Below are 17,451 nucleotides of genomic sequence, written 5' to 3'. Positions count from 1 at the left end.
TTCACGAAGATTGAAGCAAGAAGACGAGTTGCCTTCTGCTGATTCTTGGAGGTTGTGCTGCAGAGCCTGCTGTTCTGTAGTTATGCAGAGAAGAATGATATTGGGAGGCTTATTTCATGTCCCCATTGAAGTCTAATTACATATCTTTTTCCATTATTGGAATTTCTTTGTTTTCTATTGGTACTATTCTCTCCATTTTCTGACAGATCTGATGGGTCACGAGAGTGAAAGTGCTTTAAGGGGATCAATATGGTTACCCAGTTCTAGCCGGTGAAGTTTACGTTTACTGGAGTAATGCTATGTCTTCGTGTACTTCGTTTAAAAAAAATAAAAAATTATTATTAAAAAAATAATTTTTTTTTATATAAATTCTAAATTTATCTATTTTTTCAAACGAAATACAGGAGGGTACATTCCATAACTGCAAATCTAGTTCGGCAGTCAAATCTTCAGAGGAAAATACAGGTTTTTTTTTTGGTTAAATTCTTTTTGCCCCACTAATTTCTTCAAGCCGTCAATCTCTTTTAGCTTCACAAATTTTTGATCGACTATAGAGAGAGGGAGGGGGAGTATTGTCGGGTAGAACAAAGACTTCTTTCTTTCAAGAGTACAGCTACTTTTGTTAAAAGCTGAATTCTCTTTTGGCATACATTGCTCTTGAAGATGTGAAAAATGAACATGGAAGTGAAAATTAGACAAACAAAACAATAGAAGATGCTCAGGGAAAAAACACTAAACTAAACTGTCAAAGGCTCCTGCTGGAAATGCCATGCAACGGCGTCCTTGTATGCCAGGGTGCCACCAAATATATCCAGAGCACTGCCCACGGTAACATCCACACGTCCCACGCCGGCTACTTTAATCGTTTCTAAATCAGCCATCACCCTCACACCACCAGCATAAGTCACGGGAATCTGCCATCAAACCAATGATGTATCAAACTAAATGAAGGTAAATTGAGGCATGAGTTCAAGTTTTCTTTGTCCATTTAGGTAATGCCCATGAATTTATTTGAGACAATGACTAGATGGAGGTGATTTTGGAAAATCCAATGCTCCAGGCAAATTCAATTTCCGAATTGGCAACAAAGAAATGAGAATGTAGCAAGATAATCAGAAAAAGAAATGATAAAAAAATAATCACAAACTTCAGCTACGCACCGGTGAATACTTCCCAAGCAATGTCACAAGTTTTTCATCGATTCCAAGCCTGTAACAACAAAAACAATAGGAATCAAATTCTCTTGAATAAGTTTTCTTGAAAGAATGGACATATGTGATCTCTATTGTCAATTAATCTTTTTCTTCTTTCTCTGACTAACCATCTGGAACACGTTCTCTTCTAAATGTCATAATATCTGAAGATGACTAGACACTTCTCAAAACCAAGTATGGGAGTTAGAAAGTTTGAGGCATAGGAAAAACACTGCGATTAAATCAGAGATAGCAGCATGTAAGACTTACCTTTTCCCTTCAACATCAACGCCATGGACCAGAAACTCATCTGCATAGTGGGCTAGAAACTCCAATATTTTCTCATCAAGATATACATCAGTGAACTTCTGCCATCTATCGGTAACAATTGCATATTTACCTTCCTGCAAAACAAACACAGCAAATAAAAGATGATAATTGGAACTCAATAACCAAGATGAACGGGGAGGTGGCCCTCATAAAAGAAAATCAAATTTATTATTTTGATTCTGATTCCTAATGCACGACCCTTTTTGTGTAAATTGTTGTCTTTTCTTATCCTTACTTGCACTAGACCATCTGACCCTTGAGCACTCATATGTCCAAGTGACCATTACAACTGTAAATAATTAAAAAAAAAAAAAAAAAAAACTGGCGCAAAACCTTGTTCAAACTCAAGTTTGTAAAATGTCACAAATTCCTGCCTGAGGACATTTTCCATTGAAACCTCAAGCTGGAACCCAATTACCCAATGCATAAATGGAACACATTGTAAAATTGCTTTAATACCTTCATTCTGCAGCTAAGGTCCAAGACAAGCCTCTGCTTTCCAACAACATGAACAAGATCTTTAAGCCTTTCAAGATCCATTTGTCCATCGTTGAATACATACTGTGATGAAACCAAGATGTAAGTTTTCTTTCTTTCTTTTTTTTGATAGGTAAAACCAAGATGCAAGTAAAAGGGATCAATTTATACATTTAACTGAGAATTTTTTTGTGTAGATTAACCTAAATTCTTGGCATTAATTTCCATGTAAAACTATCTTAGTGAAGAGTTATACAAAGCTATGTGTGAATTCCTTTCCAGATACTTTCTTTAACGGCCACAGCACTGTCAAAGTACATGACTCTGTTCCATGAGCATCATGATTACTTGATGTCCAGTTTCATCATTTGAGCAATTTCCAGATATAGATTACGTAAAACCTCAAACAAAATTGTTATGGATATAAAACTTATATTCTACCCTCCCACCCCTTCAGTGGTCATTTATAGATATTCATTCCATCCTGCTCAGCACCAATAACTCCATACATCTGACACTTAGAAGGTTTTAGGTAATTCACAGGGAATTATGTATTATCTTCTAGAATTGCATGCAAAAAGAGAACCATATCGTTTTGGTAGCTTTTACATAATTCACAGGGAACTCATAACTTATAGAAGACATAAAGATATAGTTCCTACCATGACAATAATTGGGTTTCCGATCAGCAACTTTCATTTCAAGAGTATCATTATTTTTTGCTTTGGGGGGAGGGGGGGATATACAGTGTTTCACCATTGTAGTTAACTTGCCATATCTAAGGCTCCAATAGGCCAGCCTAACATTTTAAAAATCACACATCCAAATCTATGCTGAAGAAAAAAAAAAATTATATGCAAAATTCAGTAAGAGAGAGATTGGAAATTGTATTGAATCATCCAACTAGTATATTAGTGTTTCTGTATAGAGGTCAGAAGAAGTATAGACAAAAAGTTATAACATACTGATGTGACAATGACATGACTAGCTCCTTCCTCTATGTAACTCAGAGAATTGTCAGAATTGATCCCGCCCCCAACTTGCAAGCCGCCTAATTTTACACGTCCTCGCAGTAAGTTCAGCAGAGGAAAAGTCTGTAAGTTTTAAACTATAATCAATTCTAGAGCTTAAAGGAACCGCAACCTGATCTCAGGTGCTCAAGTTCCATTGGTTCAATGTCTTTACATGAGGAAATTAAAGTGGTGTAAATGCAAAATCACATTCAAACATGTATGGAAGTCCTGAGAACAAAAAATGATCAGCAAAGAAAATGTTTCCACTAATTAGTTAAGATAATAGACATACATGTAGGTGAAATACAGTAGCTCTAAACTAAACAAAGGCAATTTCAGAAAGCCACAATACATTCCCTGTGAAGACATATCTAAATTGTGAAACCAAGATCGCCAAATCTAAGAACAATGAATAGAGTATCGTTGCTTAAAAAATTCTAGAATCCTAATAAACTAAAAGAATGAATGAGGAGCTGAAAAAATAATTGTTTTCTAAAATCCATCCCCATCTCCAGCCTGATGTACAGCTCAGTAAATATACAAGATCCAGATGCATTCTAGTTAAACCAAGAGAACAAACCAAAGAGATTTACCTCTGTTTTTAAAACTTATCATCAATAACTATAATTTACATCAATTCAATTGAAAATAAACAAAATAGCATTCAATAGAACCAGTCAAAGAAAGCAACCACGAACATAGATCAGAAGAGAGCAGACAAATTCACCAGGATAAGTGTGCAATGCTTCAATGGCCGCACTTCTACTCAAAGGATCAGCTCCGAGCATGATTACATGACCTCCAGTAAGTCCATCTTCTTTGTATAAATTCGCATACTCGGCCGCCGTCTTGTCCGATTCAAAATTGGTCACAAGAGTTGACCCATCCTCCTTCAAATCCCGAAGGGTTGACCCAACAATTTGTTTCACTTTTCCCTGGAAACCATATTTGAACCCGAGAATGAGTGAGAAAGCACTCCAAACGTCCGATCTCAAAAGAAGTACTGCACCCCTGCATGAAAGTAACACAATGCAGCACTCGTACAGTATATATTTCTTCTAGCTGACCTTGACTACCACATATAACAATACCATTTCCAGTCAGCCTAAATCCCCAATAGTATCGTAAACAGAAGCAAAAAAGAAATGAATAAAGCTTCTTTTTTTTTGCAGACAATCGATTTGAAATAAACAACCTAATCCTTGGTCATAAATAAAAAAGCCGATATACTAAAACCGAAGTGCCGCTAAAACGTGTCCCCTTAAAATTTTGCCAACACCTCAAGTTCAGCAAGCAAATTGACAGAAAGAGCATTTTTTATAGTTTTGGGTACCTTGTGTATATCAATGCAAGGCCGGAAACGAACCGAACACCTGATGGAAAGCCTTGAAAAACCTACATCAAATTAATAATAATAACGAGAAACAATAATTGACAACTCCGAAAGACTTAAAAAAACAAAAAAAAATTACTCAAAGCTAAGCTACTTACTGGAAACTGGAGAATGAATAGTAGTGATGATTCTTTGTGAGCTTCGGCAATAGAAAGAGCCGAAAGGATGGAGCGAACTCAAGTCGGAGGTTGAGGTTGTACGGAATTTTAGTGCCATCGTGATGTGCCCAATCGTTACCGGTATCAAGAAGAAAGTCTGACTTCTTCAGAAGTTGAGAGTTGAGACTGAGGGCTCGCGAATGCACTTCCGACAACTTGTTTAGAAAAGAGGGCTCCGCTCCGACGAATTGACAATTAGCGTGCACTGTTTTGCTTAGAAAAGGCAAATACATAAATAAATATATCGTTCATATTTTATAGTGGATAAAGCTCTATAATAATAATTTGGAAATTATATGAGAAACTCACAAAATTTTAGTGGATAAAGCTCTATTTTTTATTTATATATTACTGACAAGAAACCCACAAAATTTGCACGACTGAATAGACTAATCAAGGTTTATTTATACAGTGTATCACGTTAAGATAGATGAGATGAAATAATTTTATATGAGTTGATTAAAATATTATTAGAATATTATTTTTTAATATTATTATTATTTTAAGATTTAAAAAAATTAAATTATTTATTATATTTTATGTGAAAATTTAAAAAAATTATAACGATAAGATAAGATGATTTTTATATTCAAACGATCCCTAAATCTATGGGCTTGAATTGAAAAAATGAAAAAGGCATCTTTTAAGAAAACAAAAAAAACTACCAAGTATAAATAAAATTAGCAATTTAATTAAACGTTTTGTTTTTTATATTTGAATTTTATATCAGATTAAAATATAATTGTTGAGATATAATTTTTTATTTTATAAGCTTAATGATATGGTCTCATAGGAATAAAAGCTTCATGCTTTGAGAATTATAGATAAGCAGTTGTTAATACTTATAAGCTTATACATTGGTAATTGGATTTCTCAACTAGAAAACATTAATTAATTGACTCTAATATTAGAAAAAATTTCAATTTTCTTTACAACATTTTTTTTTATAGAAGAGATAGAATCACATGTTCAAGAATGACTCATTTCCAGATTTATTGAAATAACCCTCACTTGTGGCCGTGAAAAATCGTGACTATATCCTAACACTTGGGAATTACAAATTATAGCAACTTTGGCAGGCAACATGATGGATGCCAATTAAGCAAATGAAACAAAGGAAACGAATGGCGGCCATTGACCAAGAGTGTTCGATCCAGGTTGTCCTAAAAAAAGGTCTGCAGTTGCCGAAAACATCTATGGACGGTGTTGTTCGTGGACATTTAGCAATGGACTGGAACGGGTGGCTGTTAGTAAAAGATAAACAAAGAGTTTCCTACTTCAATACTTAAGTTAGTTGCTCGATTACATTTGGTAAATTGCGGTTAACAATGTTCCCTATATAATCAAATCAGCCTATTCCTGCACATACAGTGATCTGGATCATCCTCCTTTTTAACATATGTTTATCAAAATCCCCCCCACCCATGTCTTGAAATAGAAGAACTCAACAGCTCATTGGACTTGGACCTCCCCTTTCTCCTTTCCTTCCTTCGAAAATTGACAGTTATCACAAAGTTCAGGTGATCTCTCTTTCAATCCTTTCATGTAAGATCATTTTATGAAACTTAATGCATTCAGATCCTAACATTATTTTCTGGAAACAAAAAAAATTTGTTTTTTATTTGGATTGTGTCAACAATTTAAATGGATTTTTTTGGTTAATTTAACCAAAAAAGAGAGAGAGAGAGAGAATGGGTTTAGATTTGAGAAGGAACAAACAAATATATAGTAATGAGCTAGCGAACCCAGAAAAGTACGCTACGGTTTCAATGGCTGGAAGAGGATCCTCTGGAGATCATTGTGAAGACCTTCACTCACCCTTCTATTTTTATACATATCTTCCTAATCAGTGTTCTGCAGACCTATTATGATGGCTTCCTAGACCTTTGAATGTTTAGCGAGAAGAGGAACAATTAGGATCGAAAGTACGCAGTTGCATTGCATTGGTATAACAAAGTGCTGATTGACAATATTGTTCTAACAGATCTAGCATCCAAATAAAAATGTTGTCCCTTGTTTTGTTGATGAATTCTAACTAGTAAAAATTCATGTTTACATAAAACAGGTGTTCACCAACAAAAGAGATGTCGCGTTTTTGGATTGCGCTTATTCTATATGGCTTGGCAGCCATTCACAACCATATTGGCACAGCAGTAGCAGACTTTGATGGTTTAGGTGTTTGCTATGGAACGTTAGGAACCGACATCCCCGACCCAAGAACTACAGTTCAAGTCTGCCATAGCTATGGTTTCAAGAAAATCAGACTTTTCAAACCTGATCTTAAGATGATGGATGCTCTAATCAACCAAAATATTGCAGTGAGTATTGGCATTGGAAATGATGAATTACCAAATATTGGAACTGCTCTGAGCAGTGCGGAAAAATGGTATTCCACGAATGTGAAGCCCTACATTTCTAAAATCGCCATTGAATATATCGTCGTCGGAAACGAGGCCATTCCAGGTCCCTACGCCAAGTGGGTTGCATCTGCAGTGAGAAACTTGAAGCAAGTGCTCTTGCAGTCAGACCAAGATAGCATAAAGGTGACCACGGCGGTTTCGACGTCGGTTTTGGGAGCAACAATTCCACCTTCAAAGGGTATATTTAAGGCTGAGACGAGACAGATGATGGTAGAAGTGATCCAAAGCATATCCGAGGGTAGGTCTGTACCAGTACTTATGGTGCATGCCTATCCATATCGTTACCATGCAGCAGGTCTCATTCGACAAGATTTCGCGACATTCTCTGGACACAAACCTTATTATCACGACAACGGCAAAAATTATTGGAACATGCTGGACGTGTTGGTGGATGCTTTTTATTCTGCAATAGCGAAAGAGATTAGGGGTGGAAATCAATTGCGTTTAATTGTGGGTGCGAGTGGTTGGCCTTCTGCTGGGAATAGAAGATTCACGACTCCCGCACTTGCAGCCATTTACAATCAGAATTTTATGAGACGAGTAGTCAGGCGACAGGGGACTCCGGCTCAACCAGAAAAATTCGTTGATGGTTTTATTTATGCATTGTTCAATGAAAATAAAAAACCAGGGGATCCTGCTGACCAACATTTTGGGCTTCTCAATACCGACAAAACACCTGTTTATCATTTTGTAGTTCCTCAATCTCCTATGTTTCCTCCTATTATTAAATCTAATCCTGAATCCTAGGACGGATGCGAAGATGTATATAACAACTTGAAATATGTATTCAAATGAAATGCGAACTCTAGGAAGATCCTATAGAATTCCAAGGGATTTTGATGCTATTCATGAAAGCAGCTTATAACGCATTCAGAGTGCTACTTTTTGCTTGTTTTTATATGCTTTGTAAATTGTAATCAAGCTTCCATCTAATAAATTGTTCCTCATTTTTTTTAAAAAAGAAAAATTGCAGTGCAATTAATATGCAGAAATCAATGATCACACAAAATACTTGACCATCTGGATTTCTTTCTGCTTGAAACCACATTTCTCGTAAAATGCCCTGTTCTCCAAACTACAGTCGAGAATCACCTTATAGCACCCTATCGAGCAAGCATGATCCGCGAGGAACCCAATTACTTTCTTGCCTAATTGCATCCCCCGAGCATTGGAGTCAACCACAACATCTTCGATGTGCCCAACTTTCCCACAATTTCTCAGAAACTTTTTTTCGATGAACACGCTCCCAGTTGCAATGATCTTCCCAGAAGATTCATCTTCTACGACACAAATAACGTGGTCATCACCAAGGGAGCTGATCTCACGAAATCGATTCTCGAAATCCTTGTCAGATATGGAGTCACAAACTGTTAGTTGCCGCAGTAGCTCTACGAAACCCTTGCTTTTGTCTGAGATCTCTAGTCTTCGTACTTCAAACTTCTGCTCTCCGCTGGACGAGTGACTGCCCTGCATCTCTTTTTTTTTCGCTTTCGCTTCTGTTCTGTTACAGTCTGGAAAGATTCATTCAATACAACAAGAAGAAAGTATTAGATCGGTAATGAGTTCTCTATGCGGATAATTTGAAGCACAAAACAAAGACTTGGTTGAGAACTCTTTGATTGAACAGTGGACCCAAAAATAGAAATGGAAAAAAAAGTAATCCTTTGAGGACGATATAGAATATAGAGATTAGAAGAACAATAATTTTACAACCAGATTAGACGGGCAGAGGTAAGATTCGGGAGTTCACCTTTTGTCTCAGCTACCGGACGGAGTCACGGAATAGGGGCTTATATGTTGAGGAAGGCCAAGCGCTCGATAAAATGCCGAGAGGTCCTGGGAGACTAACCAAGACAGCACCTGGAACGACAAGCAGTTTAGTCGACATTGTGACCATGGGCCAAGTGGACTTGGGCTATTTTCACAGGCCCAGATAATCAAAGCCGAAGAATGTGGTGCCTGGCGCCCTGAGAAAAAGGAACAATGAGAGTCGGACAAAGAGAGATGGCGAGATCGCCGATTCAGCGCCTGGCGCCATACTTGGCTAGTCGAATCCAACAGAACCAGAGGCTTCTAACTTCTGCTTTCTACGAAGCCTCAAACATCTTCTTCGCCGTCTCCGTCTCCGTCTCCGTCTCCATCTCCTTCCCCCGAGGCCATCCACCTGACCGAAAATTGCGTCCAAGTACTCACAAAATTCCCTCCCCTTTTTGCTATTTCAGGAAAAGGCAATTTGGTTCTTTTTTCCTATTTGATCTTCCCCCACGTTTTCTTCATTTTTACGGTGGGTCTTCCACCTTGGGATCGTTATGGGACTTCTTTGTTTAATGGATATTGAGTAGTTCGTCGAAATCAACAGAGGAAAAAGACATTGAAGTACTGACAATTTTCAGTTTTTCGAGAAGAATAGGATATGGATTTTTATGCGTTGTCTAGTGATTAATGGGACGAAGAAGATTTGATTTTGCTAGAAGTTGATAAATATGCTGTTTTTTATTTTATTTTATTTATTTTTGACCTGGGGGGCGGGGAAGAGAACTTCATTCTTGACGAGCCAACTTTGATGCCTTCACAAGTTGTGGGTCACTGTTGCAGAGAATGAAAGAGCTGCAAGCTGCTGAAGGGTCGACTGATGAAAAGATGCTTAAATTGAGTGTGGAGACTGGGGGATGTTTTTGGTTCCAATATGTTTTGTGGTAAGTCAATTTGGACGTACGCATTGCATGTATAACTTGTCATCCCGACATGGCAACTCCTTGTTTTGGAGAGAAGTGTGAAGTACCCTTTGTCCGTAGTTGATATCCTAATTGTTCAGTGATTCCTGTTATATATTAATATAAATCCTTAATACCAACTTGATCTTTGGTGCCTGCTTCCGGACCTTGCATGAGATAAACTTGATATGTTAATGCACAAATACATAACAACACTCATGATAACCTAAACTATTGTACTGATGTCTCAAACCAGCTCAAATCGACCAGCTTAATCCTGAAAAAATGTTGAGTTCTGTGTGCCTGTCTAATTTGACAATCTACTGCCTGTGTTATAAGGCGTCCTAGATCGATGGCCAAAACACAGCTACAAAATGAGAACAGAATCCACATGGTGGAGACTGATACAAATCTCTATGTCCCTCATAGATGTCTGCGGGTTGGTGACGATGGTTGTTTAATTGGGTTGGATAAGACTTGGCCAAATTTTGTTTTTAAGCTGATCAGGTACTGAAGTTGTGTCCTAATTGTGCCATACTGCCTCATGAACATGGGTGATCATGCTGGTGCAGATCTACTTTTAGATCTTTATAGGTCAGCAGTTGAAAAGCTTTTAGTAGTTGCTAATTTGCCAAGAGCCCTTTACAAATTTTTTATTGTGAGTGATACAATGAAGTCCAAAAGGAAATGAGCTGATTCTATTGGGGACGTACATCTCTTTCTCTTTCAATAGAATATTAAAAAATATATATTGAGCATTCAGCAAAATGGTACTGCCAGTTTAGGAAACCATAAGATCAGGGTGTTTGGATTAAAATTCAACCTGGTTCAAGGTCACGACTCTAATTCTGATATTAAGATATGCTTATGAACGTGCCTGTACCGGCTATAGAACATGACAGATGGGTTGTGTGATTTCTGTTATGGGGATTTCTTTAGTCGAAATATTTTATGTTTCTTAGTGCTGATTTTTGTGTGGTCTTTTGGTGTCATCAAAACATGTTATATTTAAGAAGTGATGCAGCTTTGGCTAAGTTCTGGTGTCAAGTGCAGTGGGTGGGTGGCTGAAGTTGTAAAAGTTCTTTCATGGTAAATCAGTAGTTTTAATGCTAATATATACCTTCCCCATAGTCTACCACACAGCTAATTAGATCAGGTCATTCATGTTTTGCTCTAATTTGCTATATATTAATTCCTATATATTTTCTTCAATAGAATTGACTCCAAATAACTTGTCTTTGTACAACCTTATTTAAAAAAAAAAAAAAAAAAAAAAAAATAGATGGTACTCAAATTTTGTTGATAACCCTCACTTATAGAGGAAGAAAACCGTGGTTACTGTATTTGTACAACGTTATAGAGGCTTAATTAAAAGAAAAAGTGACATGAACTTGTAGCTAGCCACGTACTCATCTGTTATGGAGCTCTTGTATTTTCATCTTTGTTAGCATCTTAATGGTAGACAAATAATTCAATATTAATCATACTTCGAGTTCGCATTTTGGACATAGGATTTGTTAGGTCAATTCACGCCTCTTAGTTCTTACTCATTATTGTTGCCTTTTCGGTTTGTCCAAGTATCACAAGCAATTATATATAGTATGTGTTGCTATAGATGCTGGAGATGGCATCTCTGCATGTTTCCTCGTTACAGATCAGATGATTTGTGTTTGTTTGGAAGGATTTAAAAAAAGATTCGAGTGATATTCCAGGTGATCGAGGAAGATATACTCGAAGATTGTGATAGAATTCATTGTTGAGACGTTAAAATTGATCGTCCACAAATACTTGAAGCGCCTTTAATATCTAAGTAAAACTGCAACCTTTTTGGTTTGTTGTTTCATATTTCCAGCTTGGTAATAACTAGTTATTTTTTTTTTTTAAAAATGACTGGTTTGGAGTGTTTGTTGGCCCAATCGTTATGTTATTTTTTAAGAGTAATTCTACATATAATTATGAAATACGTAAATATTACGTAATCACTTTGAAAAAGAGTGGGGTCTACTATTAAAAAATTAATTTTTTTTATGTCGGTCCTATGTTTTATTCATTTTTTTTCAAAATAATTACGTGGAGGTTGCATAATTTACAATTACAAATATCTTTTCTCATCTTTTAATTATAATAATGGTATATATAATTTGTTTATAATTATTTTATAATTCATTAATAATTTAATTATGTCACTTTATTAAAATTAAAATTTTATTTTATAAATATATCTTCCATTTCATATAGAGTTATAAAATAATTATTGAAAAATTATTATTATTTTTAATCTTTAGTTGTATAAAAAGACAAATTGGTTATCACTAAAGCTAGATACCGTTTTCAGAAAGAAAACCTGTTGCTTTCCTATGCAATAAGAAAAAATTTAAAATTTTATTTTCAAACAGGTGTATAAAGCATATCTATTAAAATATTTACATGACATAATTTAATTTAAAAGATAATTTTTTAAATTTAAATCTTATAAATTAAATATTATTATTTAAGTGATGTAAATGATATGCTTTACACATGATCGGCTGGATAATAGAATAACTCAACTAACAAATATACCCTTCCAAATTAAAATGACAAAAACTGATAAATAATTTTTTAAATATTTAATGTAAAGTCAAGAGATAATGAAAAGAAAATACTAAAAAGATGAAAACTTCAAGAACAAACAATGAACGAACGGTCTGCAAAGACACTAGCCACCGGATTTATATGGGTGGCTTTTAGTCAAAATCGATGAATAATCTCGACTTCAAACTTAATTAGTTCGATCATATATATATACATATATATATATATAGTAAATTGCGGTTAACTATGTTCCTTGTAAAAAGGGTTTAAAAGAGGCACATCATTCATGACAGTCTGAAACTTATTTTAACATGTTTATCAAGCTGTCGTTTTTTATATATTGTATTTCCGATTCTCGCCAACTTTAATCTAACTCCTTTTTCTGGAAAAAGCTTTTACAAGAAAACTCCAACGTCGACATATGCTTTGAAGTAAAAGGACCCGACGACAGCTCCAGCTTGGAGGACCCAGCTTTTTCCATCAAAACGATGGCATTGATCACAAAATTCAGGTGATCATCAGGAAATATGTTAGATGCTCGATCTCTTTCAATCCCTTTTATCATGTATTATTATTTTATGAAACTTAATTTATTCATTAATGTCCTTGAATAATTGAAGTCTCACAAGCACAAAAACATGAATCAGCTTCGCTAATTAATTGGGTCGTAGTACTTGGTATTTTTAATGCATTCAGATTCTAATATTAGGCTGTCTCTCCCCTCCCATTCGATGGCTAGCTTCCTAGACTGGCCTTCGTGTCATGTTCATCAATGAAAGGAAGAAGGATCTCATGAAAATGGCCTTAATTAATTAGGATAACCATATCATTGCAATTGATGTGCATTATATATATATATATGTGTGTGTGTGTGTGTGTGTGTGTGTGTGTGATATAGAAATTTTATGACCTATCGAGAACATGCATGATTAACTTGGTCCCTAGCTAGCTTGTTTAAATTTGGTGATGGATTCTAGCTAATTAGTAATGCATATATGTTTCCATGCATAAAACAGGTGTTCACCAACAAATTTGTTGTCACGTATTTGGATTGCGCTTATTCTGTCTGGCTTGGCAACCATTCATAACCATATTCGCACCACAGTAGCAGACTTTGATGCTTTAGGTGTTTGCCTTGGAACGTCAGGAACCGACATCCCTGACCCGAAAACTACAGTTCAACTCTTGCACAAGTATGGTTTCAAGAAAGTAAGGCTTCTCAGTTCCAATAATTGGATGATGGAGGCTCTAATCAACCAGAATATTGTCGTAAGTATTGGCATTGCGAATGAAGAATTACCTATGGTTGCAGATAATTTACAAGATAATGCAGGATCGTGGTATAACGCGAATGTGAGGCCCTACATTTCCAAAATGCCTATCGAATATATTGTCATTGGAGACGATGCAATTCTCAGTCCCTACAGCGAGTTCGTCATTCCGGCAATGAGAAACATCATGCAAGTACTCCGGCGTTTTGACCAAGGCAGCATAAAGGTCACCACTGCAGTTTCCACATCCGTTTTAGGAAAAACTTTTCCACCTTCACAGGGTATCTTTAAGGCTAGGACGAGAAACATTATGGTAGACGTCCTCAAAGCTATAGCTGGCTATAAGTTTTCACCAGTACTTATGGTGAATGTCTATCCATATCGTTACCATGCAGCAGGTCTCATTCTACAAGACTTCGCGACATTCTCTGCACACAAACCTGTTATTCATGATGGCAATAATGATTATTGGAACATGCTTGATGCACTGTTAGATGCATTTGTTACTGCATTGACGAGAGAAAATCTGGGGAGTATACGTTTGGTGGTGGGTGCGAGTGGCTGGCCTTCTGCTGGGAATGGTAGATTCACGACTCCCGCACTTGCAGCCACTTACAATCAGAATTTTATGAGACGGATAGTTAGGCGACAGGGGACTCCGGCTCAACCAACAATACCCATCGATGGTTTTGTTTATGCATTGTTCAATGAAAATAAAAAACCAGGAGGTCCTGCTGACCAACATTTTGGGCTTCTCAAGACCGACAAAACACCTGCTTATAGTTTTGTGGTTCCTCACTATTGGAGATAAAGGTTGAAGTATTCAAAGATCCAGCAGAATCGGTTTACGTTGCTGTTATTGATACTGCGCGCATCAAATTTAAAGTATTCAAAGATCCACCAGAATCAGTTTACGTTGCTGTTATTGATATTGCGCGCATCAAATTGTTGGTTTACGTTATAGTTATATTACTTTTGATTTTCAAATAGCTTATGTATAGGAACAGAGTTATTGAAAGTTCTCTATAAATCATACATGATGTATACACTTCAAAATTAATAAAAGATATTTTTGCTCATGCAACCTTTCCTCTGTTAAAGTTTACATGGTATCAGAGAGCCAACAAGACTCACGTCTAAACTGATCCTTCCCAAAAATATCTCCCTCCCCAAACTCCAGCCTTCCCACTTTCAACCCATCTTCCTCCGTCAACCTTATGAAACTCACACGTACCAACTACTCAACATGGAAAGCTACCATATTACCCTACCTCAAAGGCCAGAAAGTCTGGAGCCCAGCTCGGTTATTTCTAGCTATGGATCTCGTTATTATGTTTATTTTTTAGATGCTTTTACCAAATTCATTTCGGTATTTCCTTTAAAATCAAAATATGATGTAGAATCTATTTTTCTTCAATTTCAACAATATGTTGAAAGGCATTTTGATTCAAAAATTAAGGCTATTGAAACTGATTGGGGGGGATGGATGAGTATAGACAGTTAAATCAATATTTTAAAAGTTGTGGAATTCAACGTTGTTTAGCTTGCCCTTACACACATGAACAAATGAGTTCGGTTGAACATCGGCATCGTCAAATTATTGAAATGAGCTTAGCTTTGCTGGCTCACTCAAATTTACCCAAACCATATTGGGAAGATGCCTTTTTAACCGCCACTTACATTATTAATCGTCTTCCTTCCAAAGTTTTAAACAACAAATCTCCTTTTGAAATGGGTTATAATTAGAAACCTAACTATTTATTCATGCGTGTTTTTGGACGGTCATGTTGGACAAACTTGCGCGCTTTTAATAAACATAAAATTGATTTTCGCTCTAAAACTTGTATTTTCTTGGTTATAGTCTATCACACCAAGGCTACAAATGTCTTGATTTAGCCACAGGAAAAATATATGTATCACGCCATGCCATTTTCAATGAGTCTTTGTTCCCATACCAAAAAGAATCTACAGTATCGTCTCATCTCGAACCAAAAATATTTTCCCTACCATCCTCTCTCAGTCACCTGAGTACTCACACTAACCATGCAGGTCCTCTCATACTTCCAACTGATCCATTGCCCAGTACACAAATCATTCCAGAAAATCAAGAACATTCGGATATTCAGTTACCATTGTTAAGATCGGATGACGCTTCAGTACCAGTGAGGAATTCTTTTCAAAATTCAAGTGATGATGTTGAAACCACAAATAACATCCTGAATACTTCTCCAAATATTCCCAGACCCGTTGAGCAAGTTATACGCCAGCAACCAAACCGTATGATGACCAGATCTCAAACACAATCCCTAAAACCGAAAGCACCATATGTTAGTATAGCTCGATACCCACTACCTCATTGTTTAATGACTAATCGTGTTTCTTGTCCTACAGAACCTACATCTTTTTCTGAGGCTTTTAAGCATCATCAATGGCGTGAAGCCATGGATATTGAGTTCAATGCTCTTGTAAAAAATGGTACCTGGGATCATGTCCCATCCAAACCAAGTTAGAACCAAATGAGTCTTCCGAATTAAGAGACATGCAAACGACAATATTGAGCTTTTTAAAGCGTGACTGGTGACGAAAGGATATCATTCACAACCTGGTGTGGACTTCATATAAATCTTTAGCCTTGTGGTTAAGCCAGGAACTATACGGTTGTTGTTATCTCTAGCTGTTACACGGCAATGGCCTATTAAGCAAATTGAAGTTCACAACGCATTTCTACATGGTTTACTACATGAAGAGATTTATATGCAACAACCACAGGGGTATGCTCACCTGATTTTCCCAATCATGTTTGCCATTTAAAGAAAAGTTTATACGGACTTAAGCAGGCTCCAAAGGCCTGGCTTTTTAGACTAACCGAAAAATTGTAGCACATGGGGTTTGTTGGATCAAAGGCAGGTAACTCATTATTCACTCTTCACAAGACTGATTTTTCTATCTTCACTCTTATATGTGTTGATGATATAATCATCACTGGAACATCTTCAGTTGAAATTAATCTATTTATTCAGCAACTGTGCTCTATTTTTCCGGTGAAAGATTTAGGCAAACTTTCTTATTTTCTCAATGTGGAAGCATTGTTCGATGGCCATGATCTTTATTTATCACAAAGGAAATATGTAGCCGACCTGCTACAACGGGTAAACATGCATGAAGCCAAGCCTTGTTTAACTCCAATGAGTACCACTTGTACTTTATCTAAATATGATGGCACAGATTTTTAAGATCCGCAACTTTATAGAAGCAGGGTTGGTGCTTTACATTACTTGGGTTTTATTTGTCCAGATATTGCTTTTGCGGTGCACCGTGTTAGCAAATTCATGCATAAACCTAAGGACATTCACTGGCAAGCCGTCAAACGAATTATTCGGTATCAAGTTCACAGTTGGCTATGCACTTCATAATTTCCATAATAACTTAGATCACTCTCTTCAAGGATTCAGTGATGCAAATTGGGATGCCAATAAAGATGATAGACGTAGTGTTAGAGCCTACTGCATTTTTCATGGATCAAATCTAATCAGTTGGAGCTGCAAACAACAACTAACAGTTGCTCATAGCAGCACAAAATCGGAATATAAATCACTCTCCAACACTGCAACAGAATTAAATTAGATCCAATCGGTTTTGCATGATCTATAGTTTCCCTTAATAACCAGTCCAAAATTGTAGTGTGATAATATTGGAGCAACTTATTTGTCATCTAATCCAGTTTTCCATACAAGAACAAAACATATTGAAATTGATTTTCACTATGTTCGAATCAAGTTTTGACAAAAAAAATTCATGTCTCTTTTCTTTCCACAAAAAATTAACTTGCTGATTTACGTGACAACCTTCTTGTTTAAGAATTGCCCATTAGATTGAGGGGGCGTATTGGAAATAAAGGTTGAAGTATT

The 17,451-nt window shown here is 36.3% G+C and overlaps 4 protein-coding genes across 4 annotated transcripts; 2 read left to right on the top strand and 2 right to left on the bottom strand.

Annotated features, from left to right (window-relative positions):
- Positions 1–622: 622 nt before the first annotated feature.
- LOC121268064 (1-(5-phosphoribosyl)-5-[(5-phosphoribosylamino)methylideneamino] imidazole-4-carboxamide isomerase, chloroplastic-like) lies at positions 623–4,576 on the bottom strand. The gene is made up of 8 exons (XM_041172183.1): positions 4,505–4,576; positions 4,347–4,408; positions 3,741–4,024; positions 2,966–3,051; positions 1,983–2,084; positions 1,464–1,597; positions 1,161–1,209; positions 623–914 (listed from the first exon to the last, which is right to left on the bottom strand). The coding sequence occupies exons 3-8, from the start codon at positions 3,799–3,801 to the stop codon at positions 738–740; spliced, it is 609 nt and encodes a 202-aa protein (XP_041028117.1). The 5' UTR covers positions 3,802–4,024; positions 4,347–4,408; positions 4,505–4,576; the 3' UTR covers positions 623–737.
- Positions 4,577–5,615: 1,039 nt separating this feature from the next.
- On the top strand, positions 5,616–7,939 carry LOC121268524 (probable glucan endo-1,3-beta-glucosidase BG4). Its single transcript, XM_041172838.1, has 2 exons — positions 5,616–6,084; positions 6,630–7,939. The coding sequence occupies exon 2, from the start codon at positions 6,649–6,651 to the stop codon at positions 7,729–7,731; it is 1,083 nt and encodes a 360-aa protein (XP_041028772.1). The 5' UTR covers positions 5,616–6,084; positions 6,630–6,648; the 3' UTR covers positions 7,732–7,939.
- A 41-nt stretch (positions 7,940–7,980) lies between these two features.
- LOC121268525 (glucosamine 6-phosphate N-acetyltransferase-like) lies at positions 7,981–8,862 on the bottom strand. The gene is made up of 2 exons (XM_041172839.1): positions 8,735–8,862; positions 7,981–8,495 (listed from the first exon to the last, which is right to left on the bottom strand). The coding sequence occupies exon 2, from the start codon at positions 8,455–8,457 to the stop codon at positions 7,984–7,986; it is 474 nt and encodes a 157-aa protein (XP_041028773.1). The 5' UTR covers positions 8,458–8,495; positions 8,735–8,862; the 3' UTR covers positions 7,981–7,983.
- A 720-nt stretch (positions 8,863–9,582) lies between these two features.
- LOC121267910 (probable glucan endo-1,3-beta-glucosidase BG4) lies at positions 9,583–14,354 on the top strand. Its single transcript, XM_041172013.1, has 3 exons — positions 9,583–9,680; positions 10,038–10,205; positions 13,289–14,354. The coding sequence occupies exons 1-3, from the start codon at positions 9,583–9,585 to the stop codon at positions 14,352–14,354; spliced, it is 1,332 nt and encodes a 443-aa protein (XP_041027947.1).
- Positions 14,355–17,451: the final 3,097 nt, after the last annotated feature.

This window comes from Juglans microcarpa x Juglans regia, chromosome 5S (genome assembly GCF_004785595.1).
Source record: "Juglans microcarpa x Juglans regia isolate MS1-56 chromosome 5S, Jm3101_v1.0, whole genome shotgun sequence".
Lineage (NCBI taxonomy): Eukaryota > Viridiplantae > Streptophyta > Magnoliopsida > Fagales > Juglandaceae > Juglans > Juglans microcarpa x Juglans regia.
Note: the sequence above shows the minus strand (reverse complement) of the source record. Positions and strands in the feature narration are given on the sequence as shown.

Coding starts and splice junctions, on each gene's coding strand:
- LOC121268064 (XM_041172183.1), bottom strand. CDS start 3,801: ATGCTCGGAGCTGATCCTTTGAGTAGAAGTGCGGCCATTGAAGCATTG. Junction 2,085..2,965: donor GTCATGTCATTGTCACATCA/GTATGTTATAAC, acceptor GTTTCATCACAG/TATGTATTCAACGATGGACA. Junction 1,210..1,463: donor GTTGATGTTGAAGGGAAAAG/GTAAGTCTTACA, acceptor TTGTTGTTACAG/GCTTGGAATCGATGAAAAAC.
- LOC121268524 (XM_041172838.1), top strand. CDS start 6,649: ATGTCGCGTTTTTGGATTGCGCTTATTCTATATGGCTTGGCAGCCATT.
- LOC121268525 (XM_041172839.1), bottom strand. CDS start 8,457: ATGCAGGGCAGTCACTCGTCCAGCGGAGAGCAGAAGTTTGAAGTACGA.
- LOC121267910 (XM_041172013.1), top strand. CDS start 9,583: ATGAAAGAGCTGCAAGCTGCTGAAGGGTCGACTGATGAAAAGATGCTT. Junction 9,681..10,037: donor TGGTTCCAATATGTTTTGTG/GTAAGTCAATTT, acceptor CTGTGTTATAAG/GCGTCCTAGATCGATGGCCA. Junction 10,206..13,288: donor TTTGTTTTTAAGCTGATCAG/GTACTGAAGTTG, acceptor TGCATAAAACAG/GTGTTCACCAACAAATTTGT.